General features: G+C 29.9%; 1 protein-coding gene across 1 annotated transcript in view; it reads right to left on the bottom strand.

Annotated features, from left to right (window-relative positions):
- LOC117174735 (disintegrin and metalloproteinase domain-containing protein 12) overlaps positions 1 to 16,846 on the bottom strand; it is a 170,000-nt gene extending 153,154 nt beyond the window's left edge. The window contains exon 1 of the mRNA XM_033364067.1: positions 16,601 to 16,846. Within this exon, the coding sequence (XP_033219958.1) occupies positions 16,601 to 16,739 (139 nt within the window). The 5' untranslated portion in view covers positions 16,740 to 16,846. The remainder of the gene's footprint in view (positions 1 to 16,600) is intronic.
- Between the last annotated feature and the right edge of the window lie 236 nt (positions 16,847 to 17,082).

The following is a 17,082-nucleotide window of genomic DNA, read 5'->3' as shown; positions in this document are numbered from 1 at the left end:
TTAATTATGAAAGAGAAATTTGATAGCAGAGTATAGAATAATTTCTAAACAGGCCGTTGAATTTTTAACCGAAAAGGTGAAGTTTCTACGGAAAAATGAATTTTCAAATCAAAAAGTTGAATGTTCGGGGAAAATAATTTGTTAGTCACGAAAGAAAAAAAATGTCACTAAGTGGTTGAATTTCAAGCCAAAAAGACGAATTTTCAACAAAAAAGTTGAATTTTCGATAAAAAAATATGACTTTTTGAAAAAATTAGTATGATTTTCGACAAAATAATTAAATTGTCAAGCAAAAATAGTCGATTTTTAACCACAAAAGAGGGGGGGGGGGCGGTAGGGCAAAGAGAGTGAAGTCTGCATAAATTATATTTCATGGACGAGTCATATCGTTGGGTCAGAATTGTCGGGTCGCCTACATTATAATGTGACAGCCCACGTATGGCACGAGCTTTTGCACTTTGCAGATGATCATTGGGATTAAAGTTATCGCTCTTGACCCGCGGTTCTAAACGCTATCGAGGCCATATTTCTATGCTAAGTGCTGCTTAATTGAGATTTCTTTCGATCATCGACTCTTGGGACCTCGAGACCCTGTGATTATTATGGGAGTACATGTAAAAAGATTATAATCTGGGTTAACGTGTAATTAACTTGAATTTTCTTGGGACCAATTTAATTTTACGTTATCCATTTTAGAGAACACTTTAAAAAAAATGTAATTAAACCAATTTCAAAGCCTTTATCAAATTAAATAATAATTAATATAACAAGCTGATCCCGTATTTACTCAAATCATGTTCCAACACCAAAAATGATATTTAGTAAAGGCAAACGAAAAAAAATGTAGCGCATATTACTAAATAATAGGGTGATTTATCACGGAAATAGTGGAATAAATGATCTTAAATAATATTTGGATGTTTATGTTGAAATTGGCTTTAATTCAAATATTAGGTTAACTGAGGGTCGAGACAACTCCTTTCTTAAACATTATCTTAAATAATATTAATTGGCAGGCACCATATTTTGTTTTAAATTATTAAATGTTCAACAAAACAATTGAATTTTGAACTTAAAAAGGTGAATTTTCAACAGGATTGGCGAATTTTCAAAAGAGAAAAAAAGATTAAACTTCAACAGGTTGGAAGAGTTTTTCCTAAAAAGTTATTTTCATTATTTTCAAGCAAATAGTTGAATTTCAAACTAAAAATGTGAATGTTTGAGAAGACAGTTGAGTTTTTAATAAAAAAATTCAATTTTAAAAGAAAAAGATAAGTACTTGAGAAAATTAGTCGAATTTTCACACGCAAAATACGAATTTTCAGCCAAAAGAGGTTAAGATTAAGTGTCAACCAAAAGACGAATTTTCAATCACCTAATAAAATGATTTTTTAACGAAGTAGTTCAACCTTCAAACAAATATTTGAATTTTCAATCATACAATATGACTTTTAACAAAATAGTTGAATTCTCAACAACAAAAATCAATTAAATTAATAACGAAGTAGAATTTTTAACTAAAAGACATGAATTCTGAACCAAAAATATAATAGTAGACGCTTCAATTTAAAAAATTAGTTTTCAATAAAAAATAGTTGCATTTTCGGGGAAAATTCTTGAAAACAGGGAAGTAAAGAGAAATTATTTTTAGAAAAGGGTAAAAGAGGGGAATAGAGGAAAGAGAAGCAAGTCCCTATCATAATAAGAAAAGAATCCTAATTGAAAAAAAGACTAATAAATAAAATTGAATGAATCATTGTGCAATTCAAAATGAGAAATTGGACAACTGATTTTTTGTTTAATGTACCATCAACAGTGATATCGATTGGCGAGTCTCGTTCGATGTTTGCGGACCCCCTGTGGTTTCTTATAAATGGAACTCATTTATAAATCAGAGGTTGGTCAAATTGTATGGTAATTAAAAATCAGCCTGTTCTATGATTGTACGAGTACTTTTGTTAAATCATTATTTAAGGATGGTTTCCAATTTACATTTCCTAACATTTTAAGGCAATATCTCCTATCATTTATGTTCTTTGAAATCTTAAATAAGATAAGAAAAAGACACAAAGGTGGGTCAGAACAGAGCTTATCCTCACACATACAATTTCTGAACTTCTTTAAAAACGAGTTTAAAAATTGTAGAACAGTTGAAGTCTCATCAAATGAATTTGTGAAAAACAAAAAAGACTTGCAACTTTTTTGTTTCTTTGGAAGATAATGGCTGAAAATAATTCAAAATTTAAAATAATAAGTCAGAGTCAGAGAATTCAGTTCTGTCTTCAGTCGTGAATTGCCATTGGCTGAACTGGAAATAAGACATGAAATGGATGCAATTCTATACCTCTTCACTGAGACGTGAAACGGTCAGCTTCTACCATTTCACGGAAAGAAGCTTACAATGAGCAAATATAGTACAATGCCCTTTCGAAAGCCGGATTATTTCTCTTTCAACAAGATTTCAAGAGATTTCAAGCATACTGTGATTTTAATTCTGAAAGACAGGAACCGTCTGGATAAACTAAATTTATTATTTTCTCCTATTCTCTAGTTTTAATGCGCAGAAAGGTTTTTCAAAATTTGTTTTCAATCCAAATATTTCTTCGAAAAAATTGATTTTAACAAAAAAAAAAGGGTAAATTTTTGCGTTTAAAAATAACAGCGTATATTGAAGAAAATAATAATGTATTTCGTAGTATTCAGTGCCTAAAATTATATACAATAAAAGCAAGGACTATATTTTTTATAATTGACGAAAATAATGAATTGAATTAATATATAATATTTTTCTTTAATATAAAGATATTTATGGTTTCTAAAATTTATTTGGAAAATATGATTTTCTCACAATAAAATATAAGAATTCATTTAAGTTTAGAAATCTAAAGCTCTTAGAAATATTATTTAGATTACGAAAAAAGCTTCACATAAGAGAATCAATATTTTTAATTACTTAAAGATTTAATTAATTATTTATTTTTAAAAATCTATGATAATTTATCCAGTAATTTGAATTTTTTAGAAGTTAATCAACTTTATAGGTTAATTTAAATATCGAAAACGTCGTTTTTAATTATAATCAACTTAATAAAAAAACACACATTTTTCATAGCTAAGGCAACGCCACAAGTTTCCAGATATTTTTAACAATTTGGCTTTTTATACGGCTAGGCAAATATACAATTAAAAAAAATTGGCATTAAAAAAATTTATCTTAACTAAATTGGATTGCTTGGATTCTTTGTCAATGTTTCTGGAACTGAACACATTACCTTTTTTTTATTTAAAATTTCGGGACACCTTTGTTTCACTGATTATTATTATTATTGAATATATTATTTAGAACACCTTACCTTTCTCATCAACTTGAAGGTTGTAGACTTTTTATTTTGAACGACAAAAAAAACGACAACTTCGTCCAATCATGAAAACTGGTTTCCTGACAACAGTAGTTTTGAGAAAGCACTGGTTTCAAGATGATATTAATTTAAAATGGCGCCATGTACTTCTTAATAGTTGCAAAATAAAATAATATTGTATTTATAAAAAAATCGTTCTACGAACAAAAATATCTCGATAAAGATGAGATCTATTTTGTCTCTTTCGCTACACTGTTGAATCAATCATGTTCGATTTTCTGTTTCCTATGTTTTTTGCGCTTTATTATCGATCATTTGCTTTTGCTTTTTTCTTTGTATCTTAATTTCTATAATGCTACTGATAATTTATTCATTAGTTTCCGCGAGTTTCTCATAATTCTTGAAAAATTATTCGCAGCTTCAAAACAAAGGATCCCTAGAACTGTTTTCAATTTTATAGAGCTTGATCAGAAAGAGTCCAGTAATATTGGTTCATTTGAAGATTATATTCACCCTACCAAAAAATACAAATTTCACTATAAGTTTCCGGAACATAATTTTCCGATTCAACGCCACAATATATAAAATCCCATACAATATTTCTATTATCTTTTTCTTTGTTTGGGGAAGGACCAGCTTTGCCAAACAACTGCTCTCTCTATTAGGAAGCCTCCAAATGCATTTGAGTTTCACCAGATGAACAAACATTAGTCGCTCGCCATCCGTCGAAATATAAAAGAGCTTATGATAATAATTCTTCTCTCGAAAACGATTCTAGTCACAGCGGGTCGAAAATTGTTGCGGATGTTCTGCACCCGGAACTACGCAAAAGGAGCCCCGGTGTTTTGTAGTATTGACTACTGAGGATGTCAAAAGGGCACTCGAAATCCACCAAATGACAAACGAATTCTCCGAATCTTTAGACTGCTTGAACCGTGAAGGATTTCTCCGCTGTTGAAAATTTCATGCTGGGTTTTCGAGGGCTTGGAAGAAATGCAAGAGGCTGGTACGATGTTCAAGTATTCTTATGATGGTGCTCGAATTACTGCTAAATTGTAGTGCGATTAAACTATCAGCCTGACAATGGATCACTTTGTGTAAAATGCAAAAGTACCGATGGTGGTGAGTTTGAAACTTCTATGTACATAAGTACATCGAAGCGACGCGGACGCGACGTCTCGAACCATACCACGGAAACTTCCGTCGATGGCCTTTTTCGATGCCGCGGGCACTTTTTCCTCGCTTCTTTTTCAAACCAACATGAATCACCTCGATAGAGTTAAACTTGGCGCTAAAGTCAGTTAGCGGTTAATAAATCTGGTCGAGAAAATCACGGAAGGAATTTAATTAAAATTTCTGCAGTTTCTAAATCTGAATTAGTAGAAATATGAAATATGCTTGAAGTACTGAACATTCAAATGAAGGAACTTTTTTACTGATAGCTTTTTAAAATAGAAACAGTTCAAAAGTTGTGTTTCAAAATATTTTAATGATTTCAAACGATTTCAAGAGATTTCTAATAATTGTAAAAGATTAAAAAGATTTCTGATTTGGAACAGGGAATTTTAGAAAAGAATTACAACTCTCAGATTTATCAGTAGGAACACAACAATTTGCTTTATCAACTCAAATTTCGAGCAACAAAATTCACAGTTTTCGGACATCCCGGTCAGGTAGAGACCATGAATAAGTTTTGAAAATTAATACAAATTCAATTCACGACGCGAAAATGTGTAATCCAAAGCAGAATATAGTAAATAAATATTGATTCAGATTATTCAAGAATATGCACTCTATAGCTTTAGAGCCGGCGAAATAAAAACTGACCCACTTTCAAAATTCAACCTTCAAAATTTAAAAACCAAACTCTTAAACTTATAAAGAAACAGAAGTGTTGTATTTTTAGATTTCAGAAGATAAACTGGCCACAAAAGGACCACCTGGAATGTTCTATCTTTGACCAGGTAGTCTACCTGCCCGTCACCTGTAGAAAATATTCTTATTTTGCAAGGTTTCGAAAATCCAGACCTCTTCACACATAAAAGAAAAGCGCTGAAGTTTATTATCCTGACGAACCCGAAGCTATGCGAACAAATTGGAACGGAAAAGTAAAGAAATTAGAAACGTTTTCGTGAAGGATCGTTTTTCTTTCTCCGTGTGGTCCCGACTTTTATCAGTCATTAGTGCCCCTTAATCTTACTTACACTCAGGGTGGCCCAGAACCTTCAATTTCAAAACTCCCTGTCTAATTTTTCATTTTTCTTGACTATTAATGTTTAAAGACCAAAATTCTAATCTTGTAACATTTTTAATATAGGAACTTTATAAAACTAATAGAACAATTACGAATATTAATTTATAAATCTTCAATTGAACAATAATCAAAACAATTCAATAGATTTCGATAAGATTTGAATTGAAAGCAATTCAAAAAAATCATTAAATTTATCGTTGAATTCAGTAAGTTTGAAATAACATTAGAAAAAATTAAGGGAATTTAAAATGATTTGAAGAAATTCCCAAGAATTCAAAGTGAATTAAACACAAACTAAATATAAATCCGTTCAATTGAGTAGCATTGAGTGAATTTAGAAAATTCAATTGAATTAAAAAAAGAAGAGAACGCAAAAGAATAAATTCTGTAAAGTCTCAAAAAATATTATAAAATCCCATAAAATTTATTTAAATACCTTTTTGAATCTCTTGAAAATGTCTTGGAATCTTTTAGATTTACAACACCTTTTAGAATATTTCAAATCCTTTGAAATTCCTCTAAATAAATAAATTTCTATGAACCTGCAAACATCATACAATTTTAAGTTCCGATATCGTATTGAAGAAAAACAACAAGAAGAATTTTTAAAATAGAAGCTGCATTCGAACTTTGAAGTTATAAAATATAAATTCTGTCTTTGCACCACTTTGATGAGGAAGATACACCGAGTGCCTCCAGAATCTGCTTGAAAAAGAATAGTCGTCGATGCACCAGGTTCCTAGAACCGATGGAAAATTCATTGATTCCAGGGGAAAAACCTGTTCTTCCCTTATGCATTGCGAATAAATCTCATATGAATTTCAAGATAAAATGAAAAAAGGACAATAAAAAAACAGAAAAGATATCCGCGAAGAATTAATCACTTTGCAATAGACTCTGAAAGAGAACAAAATATCCCATTTTTTACTTTTAATTTGAAAATACTATTGAAGAAAACCAGTCGAACTTGTTATCATAACAAAAAATAGTACGATAAATAATTAAACGATCAAAAGGGAATTTTAAACTTTTATAATTTGATACTTAAAAAAAATTAATTTAAACGCTGTTTAATTTACAGGTATAAAATGGCAATTTTCAAAACGTTATAAATAAAAAATTATCAGTTCAATGCCGCTGAAACTGCAAAATCTTTAATTTTAAACTTTTATAAATTGAATAGTTGAAAGGTTTCTGGTGAAAAAAATATATATATCCACGTACAAAACTATATCATTTTAAGCAATTTTATGCTAAAAATATTAATGATGTAACTGTTTTAATTTTTTATAAACAATTGTTTAAATTAGAGGTAAAATAAAAAATATGTTGATGAAACAGAAGTGTTTCATTTATTATTTTTATTGGGTTATTTAACAATTTGTTAATTGTTTAATTTCGGAATGTTAACAATTTTCCTAAGGTCCGCAATTTTACAACGTCGGATGTTTTTTAATGTCGGCAACATTATTTCAAGAGTTTTCTATTATCGAACACTTTCAAATTCGCGGAAATATGATAAACTGTCAAGAATTTAATTTTTTCCATTTTCGCGAGAAGTTTTCTGTTTCGGGGATTTTATTTTTCGGCATTTTTCAGTTGAAAATAAATCTGTTTTTGTCAAAAATTCAAATACTCACTGTTTGTTTTGGAGATTTAACATTGAAAATTTAGCTTTGCCATTCTTACTTGAAAATTAATTTATTGAGGTTCAGGATTCTACTATTTCATTGAATATTAGTATTTTTTTGTAAAAAAAATCGTTTTAATTAAATTTTTTTTTAAAAATTGTCTCGATTTTATATACTTTTTAATTGTTTAAGTCTGCTTCTAAGTTAACAAATTAACTTCACAGAAAAAATGTAAAATCAAAATAATTTTAAATATTAATATATGTGATATGAAATTTTCTGGGATATCTGTTATATTTCAAGTGTTTGGATAGATTTTTACTGCCAATATTCTAAGTCACAGAATGTTTTAACTTCTTTCACTATCATGATCCGATTTCTCAGTCGAGTGGCCATCGTGATAAACAATAATTTCCTATAGAATCTAAAAATTTGCTCAAATTTGAAAAGGGTTGATATTTTTATGATGGGATGGGCTACAAATATATGACTTTTTTAATTTAAGAAGCAACGGTATACGAGAGTAAGCCGTTGTCCTGGGAATAAATGATTGCAACTTTACGAGCATGAAATTGAACCTAATGACCTCTTGTTGCGACACAGAGGGAGCAAAGGTTCAGCTTCAGTTTCCAGGGCCTTCGGATTCCCTTTCAAGCATGCAGTTATGCGCACTTTACGGAAAGGATTTTTCAAACGAAAAAAGTCTTTGAAGTCCTTTCGGCACATGAAACAAAATTGCAAACTTATTAACCATTTTCTTCACCGTAATTAAAAGCAATAAATTTGATAATTTATAACATTTCGTGAATCTTCTTTTAAGTTAGCATTATAAAATAAATTTTCCAATTCTCTAGTCTAGTCTCTCGTCAGTTACATTCCTTCTTTCTTTACAAATTTTTTTTTGTATAGTCCCAGGCACCAGACTCGCCACATTACTGACACTATTTGACACTTTTTTTTAGCGATGAAAAAGTTTTTTTTCTCTGATCTTTTGAACTACGTACGAAAAAATTCGAGAAAAAAAATATGAACAAATATGAATTCTAAATAAAAAATGTAATATTTGGCATTTCATCCAAGAGAAGATTTTTATTTAAAATCAAAAACAGTTAAATTTAACCAAAAAGGACGAATTTTTAAACAAAATAATTGAATCCTCAATCAAAACAGATTAATTTTCAACCACAATTGCATTTTTAATTAAAATGGTGAGCTTTCTACAAAACAGATTTTCAACCAAATAGTTAAAACATTTTTTCAATTAAGGAGATTAATTTTCTACCAAAAAGATGAATTTTCAACAAATTAGATAAAGTTTCATCTAAACTTTTGAACCCTTAAACTAAGAAAGATCAATTTTGAACACAAAATAGAGCAGTTAAATCTTAATTACGAGATTTCATTTTGAATAGGAAGAAGAGATGATCAAAGTTTTAACCAAAAGAATAGAAAAGAAAGAAAATAAATTTTCAACAACATAGTTGAATTTTTAACCAAAGAGTTGAATTTAATCCTCAATTTTTAACGAGACAGTTGCATTTTCAACCAAAAAAGCTTACATATCTACAAAAGGATATGAACTCTCAAACCCAAAAGATGAATTATCAAAAAATTAGTTAAATTTGCAACAGAAAAAAAAGTTAGCCTGGAAAGAAAAAAATGTCTGAGATTATTGAATTTTTAACTCAAAAAAAAATCCAACAGTATAGTTCAATTTTCAACCATAGAACTGCATTTTCAGTAAATAATATGAGTCTTTAAGAACAACAACAAAAATGAATAACCTTCAAGAAATTACATAGAATTAAAATCAATGATTGAAATTTAGCCTTTGCTTTTGATATATCGATATAAATATATTTTAATTTAGAATAAAAAGCATATGAATGTTACAAAAAATTACGAATGTTTAACACAATACATTAGATAAATTTTTAGTAAAATGGTTCAATTTTCTACTAACTTGTGAAATTTTCCTTTTTGTTACTTTTAAAATAAAACATATCATACAGTTTCAATTTCCGGCTACCACATAAGTGTAATAATTGACAAATTTTGTGACACTACTTTGACACGACCTTCTCAAATTTGTGACACTATTCATAACCTGCAGCCCCATTTGAAAAGATTTATTTAGATTAGGCATGGATACAATTGTTATTTATGCGATCGGCAAAATTGCTGTTAAGTTGGCTGAAACGTTTAACGAGGTGATTATTTGCGTATCGGAACAGGGTTGTGGTACAATTGAGGAGCATTGGGAAACAATGCAATAAGTATTTAGCACAAATGAATAAATTATCGTGGTCATATTAGGTGCCGCGACTGCGCAATCCAATACTGTACACGCCGCTGCTCTGCGGATCATTAATTTCGCTAATTGCGACTGGACCTGCCCACAAGAGTCTATATACACACACTGAAGCGTGTACAGTGTAAACTGAAAGCACGCTATCCAATATAGTTTGTCGATAAAAAAATTTTCCTCTTAATATTTTCGCAAAAGAATTCAAATTTAGAAGCTTTTTAGCTTAACTTTCGTGCATCCAAACTTAGTTAAATTAAAATTATTATTTGACTTTTTATATAGCAGAAAGGCTACTTTCGATACTTTTTTTGTTACCAGAGAACCATTTATAACTTGGAAGTACCATAGCCACAACATGTTTATTTTTATACACAGCATGAAGTTTCATGTTCAACTTATGCTTGCAATTATATTCTTAACGCAAAATAAGCATGTAGAAACGTGGGTCACAAAAATGACAAAAGTGAAGCAATTTCAAATTTGATTGTTGCGACTCAATCTGAGACTGAATATCTTGAATCTTAGATTTGTTGGATTGGGTGTATTTTTTGTTGTTCATTCATCATTGAATTTATTAATTACTTAATATTATTAACATTGTTTTCGAAGAAATTGACAAAATTCATTTTTTCTGGAAACCTCAAAAAATAGGGGGTTTTTAGTCGTGATCTTCACTACTCCAACAAGGTATTTCATAATTTACTAGACCGTACAATCGCTCCAAATCTCAAGAGTCTAACAGCTGTTGTGCAAACTACAAACCCGTTAACAATCGTCTCGCAGGCTTTACAGTTATTCATGGCTGCTCAATTATTGTTCGACTTTGTGCGCTCTAATATTATTTCCCAATATCGATTGATGAAAATTTATGGTAAACACAGCCTACAATTAGAAAAGCATTATTTCTTCATCCTTTTGTCGACTTTCAATTCTATTCTTCAAACGTCGAACATATTAAAATATAGATGCGTTCAAGATTTAAAGTTTTGAATTTCGAAGAAGCTCCACCGATTTCAATCATGAACCCAAGAATGCATATCTGCATCTGAAGCATTTAATGAGAATGACAAAAATCAATCCTAGAATCCTAGAATGATGTAAGATGATTTCGGGGAAAGGAGAGTTTGAATTAAGGAAATTTAAATCAGATTAATATCAAATTTAAAATCTTATTTGAGGTCCAATAAACAATTTACTGTATAGAATTCCTCAAAATAAGACCAAGAATCTAACAACCACATTTGGAAAACCACCACAAAATGTTCCTATTATAATTTGAAAAAAGATCCTCTTAAAAAACTCTGGACAAAAGTAAAAAATAGCGCAAAAACTCCAGGATCTCAGACATCAAACGGAGAGCGTCGTTTGTTTGTTGCTGTTCCTACCTGCTCAAGTTCGGTAAAATTGCACTGTTTTTGATGAATGAACGAAGCAGTTCAGTTTGAAACCAAAAAGATTACATTGCTACCAAAAGAAATTAGTCTTCAAATCAGATAGATGAATGTTTGAAATTGCAAGTCAAAAGAAGAATTTTCTACAAAAATAGCTGAATTTTCAAACAATAATATGAAATTTTTAAACCAAGCAGTTTAATTTTCAGCCAAAGAGATAAATTTTCAACTTAAATACTTGAGCCCTCAACTAAAAAGATTTATTTTTAATGGAACAGTTACATTTTGTTTTCGAGAAACTGACTTTCTACCAAAAATTCTACCAATATTGAACCAAACAGTTGAATTTTCAACTAAGAAATGTACATTTCCAATTAAAAATGGAATGACTGGAAATTAAGAAATTTATAGTTGAAAAAATCGAATATCAGCCGTAGAAGTGAATATTGAACCTAAAAGATGACTGTTTAGCGAAATTGTTGAATTTTCAACAGAATAATTATAATTTTACCCAAAAAGAAGAATTCTTATACAAAAATGTAACAGTAGATTTTTCCACCGAAATTTTAAAGCTTAAATAAGTATTGAAATTCATTTTAAATGCTGTTAAAATAAGAAGTCACAAAACTGAAAATTTTTTTTAAAAAATAAAGATAATTTTCAATCACAAAGTTTTTGTACGGAATGCAATCTTTTTTAATTTAGACTATTCAAGAAGCCCTGTAAGAAATTGTAAAAGTGTAATTGTAATATTTGTTGTTATTAAACATTTTATTTTGTAAAAATAATTTCATTACGTTTCAGAGTTTATTTAAATAAGAGAACAGATATTTATAATATTAAGAACAGAAAATAAAACTATTTTTATATAACAAGTTAGAAAGTTTTGACTAAATTATGAAAGTATGTGGTCATTATTAACAATGTCTCAGACAGGTTACAATACTTTTAATTTTCTGTGTTTGAGGATGGAAGAACCAAACGCTCAGGAAAAATATTCGAGTGAAAGAAGAAATTAATTTTACGTATTTCTAATATATATGAATAAATAGTTTCCTAAATTACTTGAAAATCTTAAAAACAGAATTTCAAAAAATTGTTCCTGGCATTTTTATTCCTTAGTTCATATAACAGAAGTATATCGTTAAACGTATTCGCTTCTGGTTTCCAGCTTCCGATTCCTTTTTGATTTCTCATTAAGATTATCCCGGATGGTCGAATATCCTGTAGGAACATACGCGCTGAAAATGTTGAATAGCCACAAGATCGTGACTTTCGGCTGTGCACGAACCGGAAATTACCTCTGATTCGACGACACTTTTAGACTAACGACCTTCGTAGAAACCACCAAACTAAAACCCGTATCTCTGAGTCATTGCAAATTACCAACAATCTAAATATTAAAAAGCTTAATTTCATTTCCTTTCTAAAGTTGTTTGCAAAATAATGAATTGAAAGATATTCCAAAAAAGGAATACTGTTCGTGTTAAAATTAATACTTAAATTAGTACAAAACCCGGCGATAAGTTATGTACCTAAAGTTCTGCACGTTCAAATAAACGAAATATATTTACCCAATTCTATTTCATCTAATATATTATTATCGTTTCCTTTATAATTGCAACACTTTCAATATAATGAACCACTATTTGTGCACTTCTTCCAGTTTAGAAAGCATTTAAATGAAAACATTCGTTCATTTCAACATTAAGAACTTCAAGCACATTAATATGCTTGGGTTTAAATTTATTGTTTGTTTGCCAATAATATTCATATTAATTGTAGCTCAAGAATTAACGGAATTCTTTTCAAATTCATTATTATTCTGAAACGCTCTTCTCCTTTTCAGGATGATGTAGATCGCTAATTAGAACAGATGTCAAAGTGCACCCTTTTGCCTCCAAGAGAGTAAAATGTACTAACAGTTCTCAACATAAAATACTCTTGAGAAACATAAGTGAACTCAGAAGTTTCTTGTGTGGAAGCCTTTCAAAGTTCCTCGATTCGAGCGCTCGAGAATCTAATAGAAACTCTCGAAATATCAATTAGAACGCTTCTTGTAAAAGGTTTGTTCAAAACTTCAACAACTTCATTCAATTACAGACGTTAAAATTTGTCCAATACGAATTCGCATCTACCATCCAGTTTGACACTTCATTAGAGTACGTCAGCATAAAACCTGATAAAATTCTTTTTTCACTTCAAGTATGCTGTTTAAATTGAATATAACTTCATTAGGAGCTAATGACAGTTATAATAAAAAAAAAATCCTGAAACAAAATAAATGTTTTCTTGGACTTACGTGAATATTTGGTTAAAGTAAACAAATTTCGGTTGATTCAACAGAAATGTTATTGACCATAACATATTTTTTCGTTTAATCAATCAAAGAATCCATCTGCCAAAGATTTCGTTAAAACCACCAACAAATTTAGTTGGGTACAGCCAAATATTTTGTTGTCATCCAAATATTGAATCAACCAAAATTTTGTTGACTCAATCAAATTGTTTTCTGAGTTTATAGTTCCTTTCTTATATACGAAAACTGTATTATTAAGACAAATGTTCGAAATTGCCTTTGAAATCTAAATTTTGAAACTTTAATATTTTGCAATTACATATTTTCACAATTAAAGAATTTTCACCTGTATCTCTTCAAAATTGTATAACTTTTAATTGTAAATCTTTAAAATTGCACAGTTGGTAATTACGAAAAGTTTAAAGTTCAAGAAAAGTATTTAATTGGAACTCTTTAAAATTGCACAACTTTGAAGAGATAAATCTTTAAAATTGAAGTGTTTTTAATCTACAACATTTATGATTAAAAACTCTGGAAGTTTTAAGTGCCACAATTAAAGTTTTTTCAATTGGAGCTGTATTCAGTTTAGCAGATTTAGAATTGAAAAATTGACTTTTGATCTTCAAGGTCACCCAAATTTAAGAAAATTTTTGTATATACATCCTTAAAATTGCAGTCTTCTTAACTTTCATGAGATACATTAGAAATTTCTGCAATTTGAAATGTAGAGAATTGAGAATTTGACCCTCAATCTTCAAAATAATCAAATATTCAGAATTTTTATTGATAAATCTTTAAAAATCCTTTTAAATTATACACATTAAAGATAGAAGATTGGGAATTCCAGAATGTCTTTTAAGACTATATATATGATCACGATAACAAATTCCAAATTAAATTAATTAGTCATTTCTTCTCTTCTAATTTCTGTTAAGATAAAACTTTATATGTGAATAAAAGGCTCAGATTACTAAAATCCGATTTAAATTACGTTAAAATTGTGAGAAAGCTGACTCAGCTGTGGAAAGTTTAGGCTCGTGCCAAAAAGTGAAAAATAAGGTATTTTCAAACCTTGTTATACAATAAGTTATTTAAATTCAATTATTCTTGCCAAATAAGGTAGTGAACATTTCTCGATTTTACGTTTCCAGGACAAAATAAAAAGAAATCAAGTTCCAGAGTGTGATTCCAATCGAATTTCGTCCACCTCCTGCCTTTCACATTCGAGCAATCAAGCCTTGTTGAGTCATAATGATTCACGAGGAAAAAGTCAATATCTGTACGTAATACCATGAGTACAATAATACTACATACAACTATAACTGTAAAAGTTTATCCATGTTAAATATTTCATTATTTTATACAGCATGTGTCCGTAAATTTTCATTGGGTGACTTGACGGGCTTCTCCTCCCCTTTTCTAACTCACAAGCGAGCTCACAAGCCAACCTCAACAATGGGCACGAATTCTATTCTGTATCGTGCTTTGTGAGCGAGACTATTCTTCCTCCAACTTTATATTTCTTATCGTCCAACTGCGGCTTATTTGGTATTTTGACGCGCTCCAAAGCAGTCGAGAATGGACCGAAAATTAAAAAGAGGCAGGACGTTTTATTCCTTTTTTAGGGCTCGTCGATCATTTTATAAGATAAAAGTGAAGCTCGTTGATTGACTCCATTTATCAAACTATCAGTAGATCAAGATTTAAAAAATGTGATGAAACACCAAGAGGGCAAGTGAAATGTAATTGAAAAAAAAACTGGAAGAAAAAGTGACAGAGTTCACACAAAGAGGCCTGTAATGTCAATACAAACACTAATCTGTCCAAAAATTGTCTATTGCATTATGCACTTCATTTATCGGCGTGCATATACAAGATTAGATAAAATTCCATAAGAATTCCAAAAGTAGGAATTTTCAACTAAGCTGATTAATTTTCGGCTAAAAACCATGAACTTACGACAAAAGACATTAATTCTCAGCCAATTAGTAGAATTTTCTACTAAACAAATATTTAATCAACAAATATTAAATTTCTATCAAAAGAGATGAATTTTCAATAGAGTAGATTAATTTTTGACCAAAAACATTTATATTCAACAAGAAGATACATTTTGTTTACCAAAAATGACGAATTTCTAACAAAATATATGAATTTCTAGCTTCATCAAAAAAGTTCATTTTCGACCAAGAAAGATATCAACGAAAACAGTTGCACTTTCCAGCAGAAAGAAACATTTTCAACAAAAAAGTCAAATTATTGATTTAGTATTTTAATTTTCAATTAAATAGTCGAAATTTCGAAGAAAAAAAGATGAAATTACAACCAAATAAACTGATTTTTCTATCCAAGAAGACGGAAGCTCATCGCAGTAGTTAAAGATGACTTTTTAACTAAATGTATAATGGAATTTTGAATAAAATAATTAGACCTCCAACCAAAGAATAACATTTTTACAACAAATAAAAAGATATATAAATATCATAGTAGACCTTTCAAGGAAAAAGAATGAACTTTCAACCAGAAATATTTGGATTACCATTGAAAACTCTTCAATTTTAAAGAGTCTGAAGCTGTATTTACATAAAAAAAATAAAATTTGGATGATTATGAAAATCTATAGCTAAATTTTTAATAAAAAATCCTTCAAAATAAGGAAATTTCAAAAGTAAATCATACACAATTACAGAAATTAAAATTTCGAAACTTGAAAACCTGCATAATTTTTTACAAAACGAAAAAATAAATAAATACTAGTTGACATTTCAACCAAACGAGATTGTGAGTATTAAATAAAATTGTTGAACTTTAAAACTAAAAAAACGATTTACCTACAGAACAGTTTAATCTACAATAAAAAATATGAGTTTAACAAAATATGAGAATTGACAGCCAAAAATAGTGAGATATTTTTGTTTACTTATATTAATTCAGTTCGCATCCGAGCAATAACAAGAAAAAAGAGAAGTTTCTTTAAAAAACGGAACAAAAGAGGGGAAATATATAGCAATACATAGAAAAATACAATTGAAAAGTACATCTAGAGCTTTTCTTGAATAAAAATACAAAAATTCAGGGTACTAAAAAAAATTCGAAAAACAAATGACAGATTCCTATACTCAAAAAAAAAAATAATTTCCCATTTTCTAAAGTAAAAATCTCTTTTCAATCGTCTAAACATTTAAAACAATTTTGCGCAATCAACAGATGGTGCTCCAAATTTTTTCGGAGCAACATTGTTTTGGTGCAATATTCGAGTAAACAGTATATGTTAGGGACGATCTTTCAAAGGTTTCACAGTTTTTAAATCAACGTGTGAGACTATGAGTACTTGTCAAAAGAAAAAAAAGAAGCTCACCTTGATTATGGGATTGGACAGCGGGAAGAAGAGTCGTTATCACCAGTAAAACCCAAACAAGCACCGATTTCCACTGCACCGAATCACTATAAAAGCACCTCGCTCCAAGCGAACTGTAACACCAAATATCACAAGCCATTATCGGTAACGGATTCGGCGAAAAAACGCAAAGTTTCACGCAAACAAAGTCATGACGAATTTTTAATCGCGATTCTTTCTTTTGCAGCCGCTAACACGCTCCGTACCGTACCGACTTGGCAACCCAACTGAAACTGACAACAGAAACAGATGAACAATCCCCCCCGCAGCAAAAACATTGAACGCGCATGTGCGCCAAGAATATTGTTGCTCAGCCAACCGCGGACTGGCAGCGCGTCTCGATGCGCAGAAGATACAAATGGGTTAGCATAACCTGTAAATATAAAGGAATTACTACTGCGCAAACTCCCCTAGTCGAGTGATTTTGGCAGCTCTGGAATCAT

This window comes from Belonocnema kinseyi, chromosome 6 (assembly GCF_010883055.1).
Source record: "Belonocnema kinseyi isolate 2016_QV_RU_SX_M_011 chromosome 6, B_treatae_v1, whole genome shotgun sequence".
NCBI lineage: Eukaryota > Metazoa > Arthropoda > Insecta > Hymenoptera > Cynipidae > Belonocnema > Belonocnema kinseyi.
This window is presented reverse-complemented; position numbering and strand designations above follow the sequence as displayed.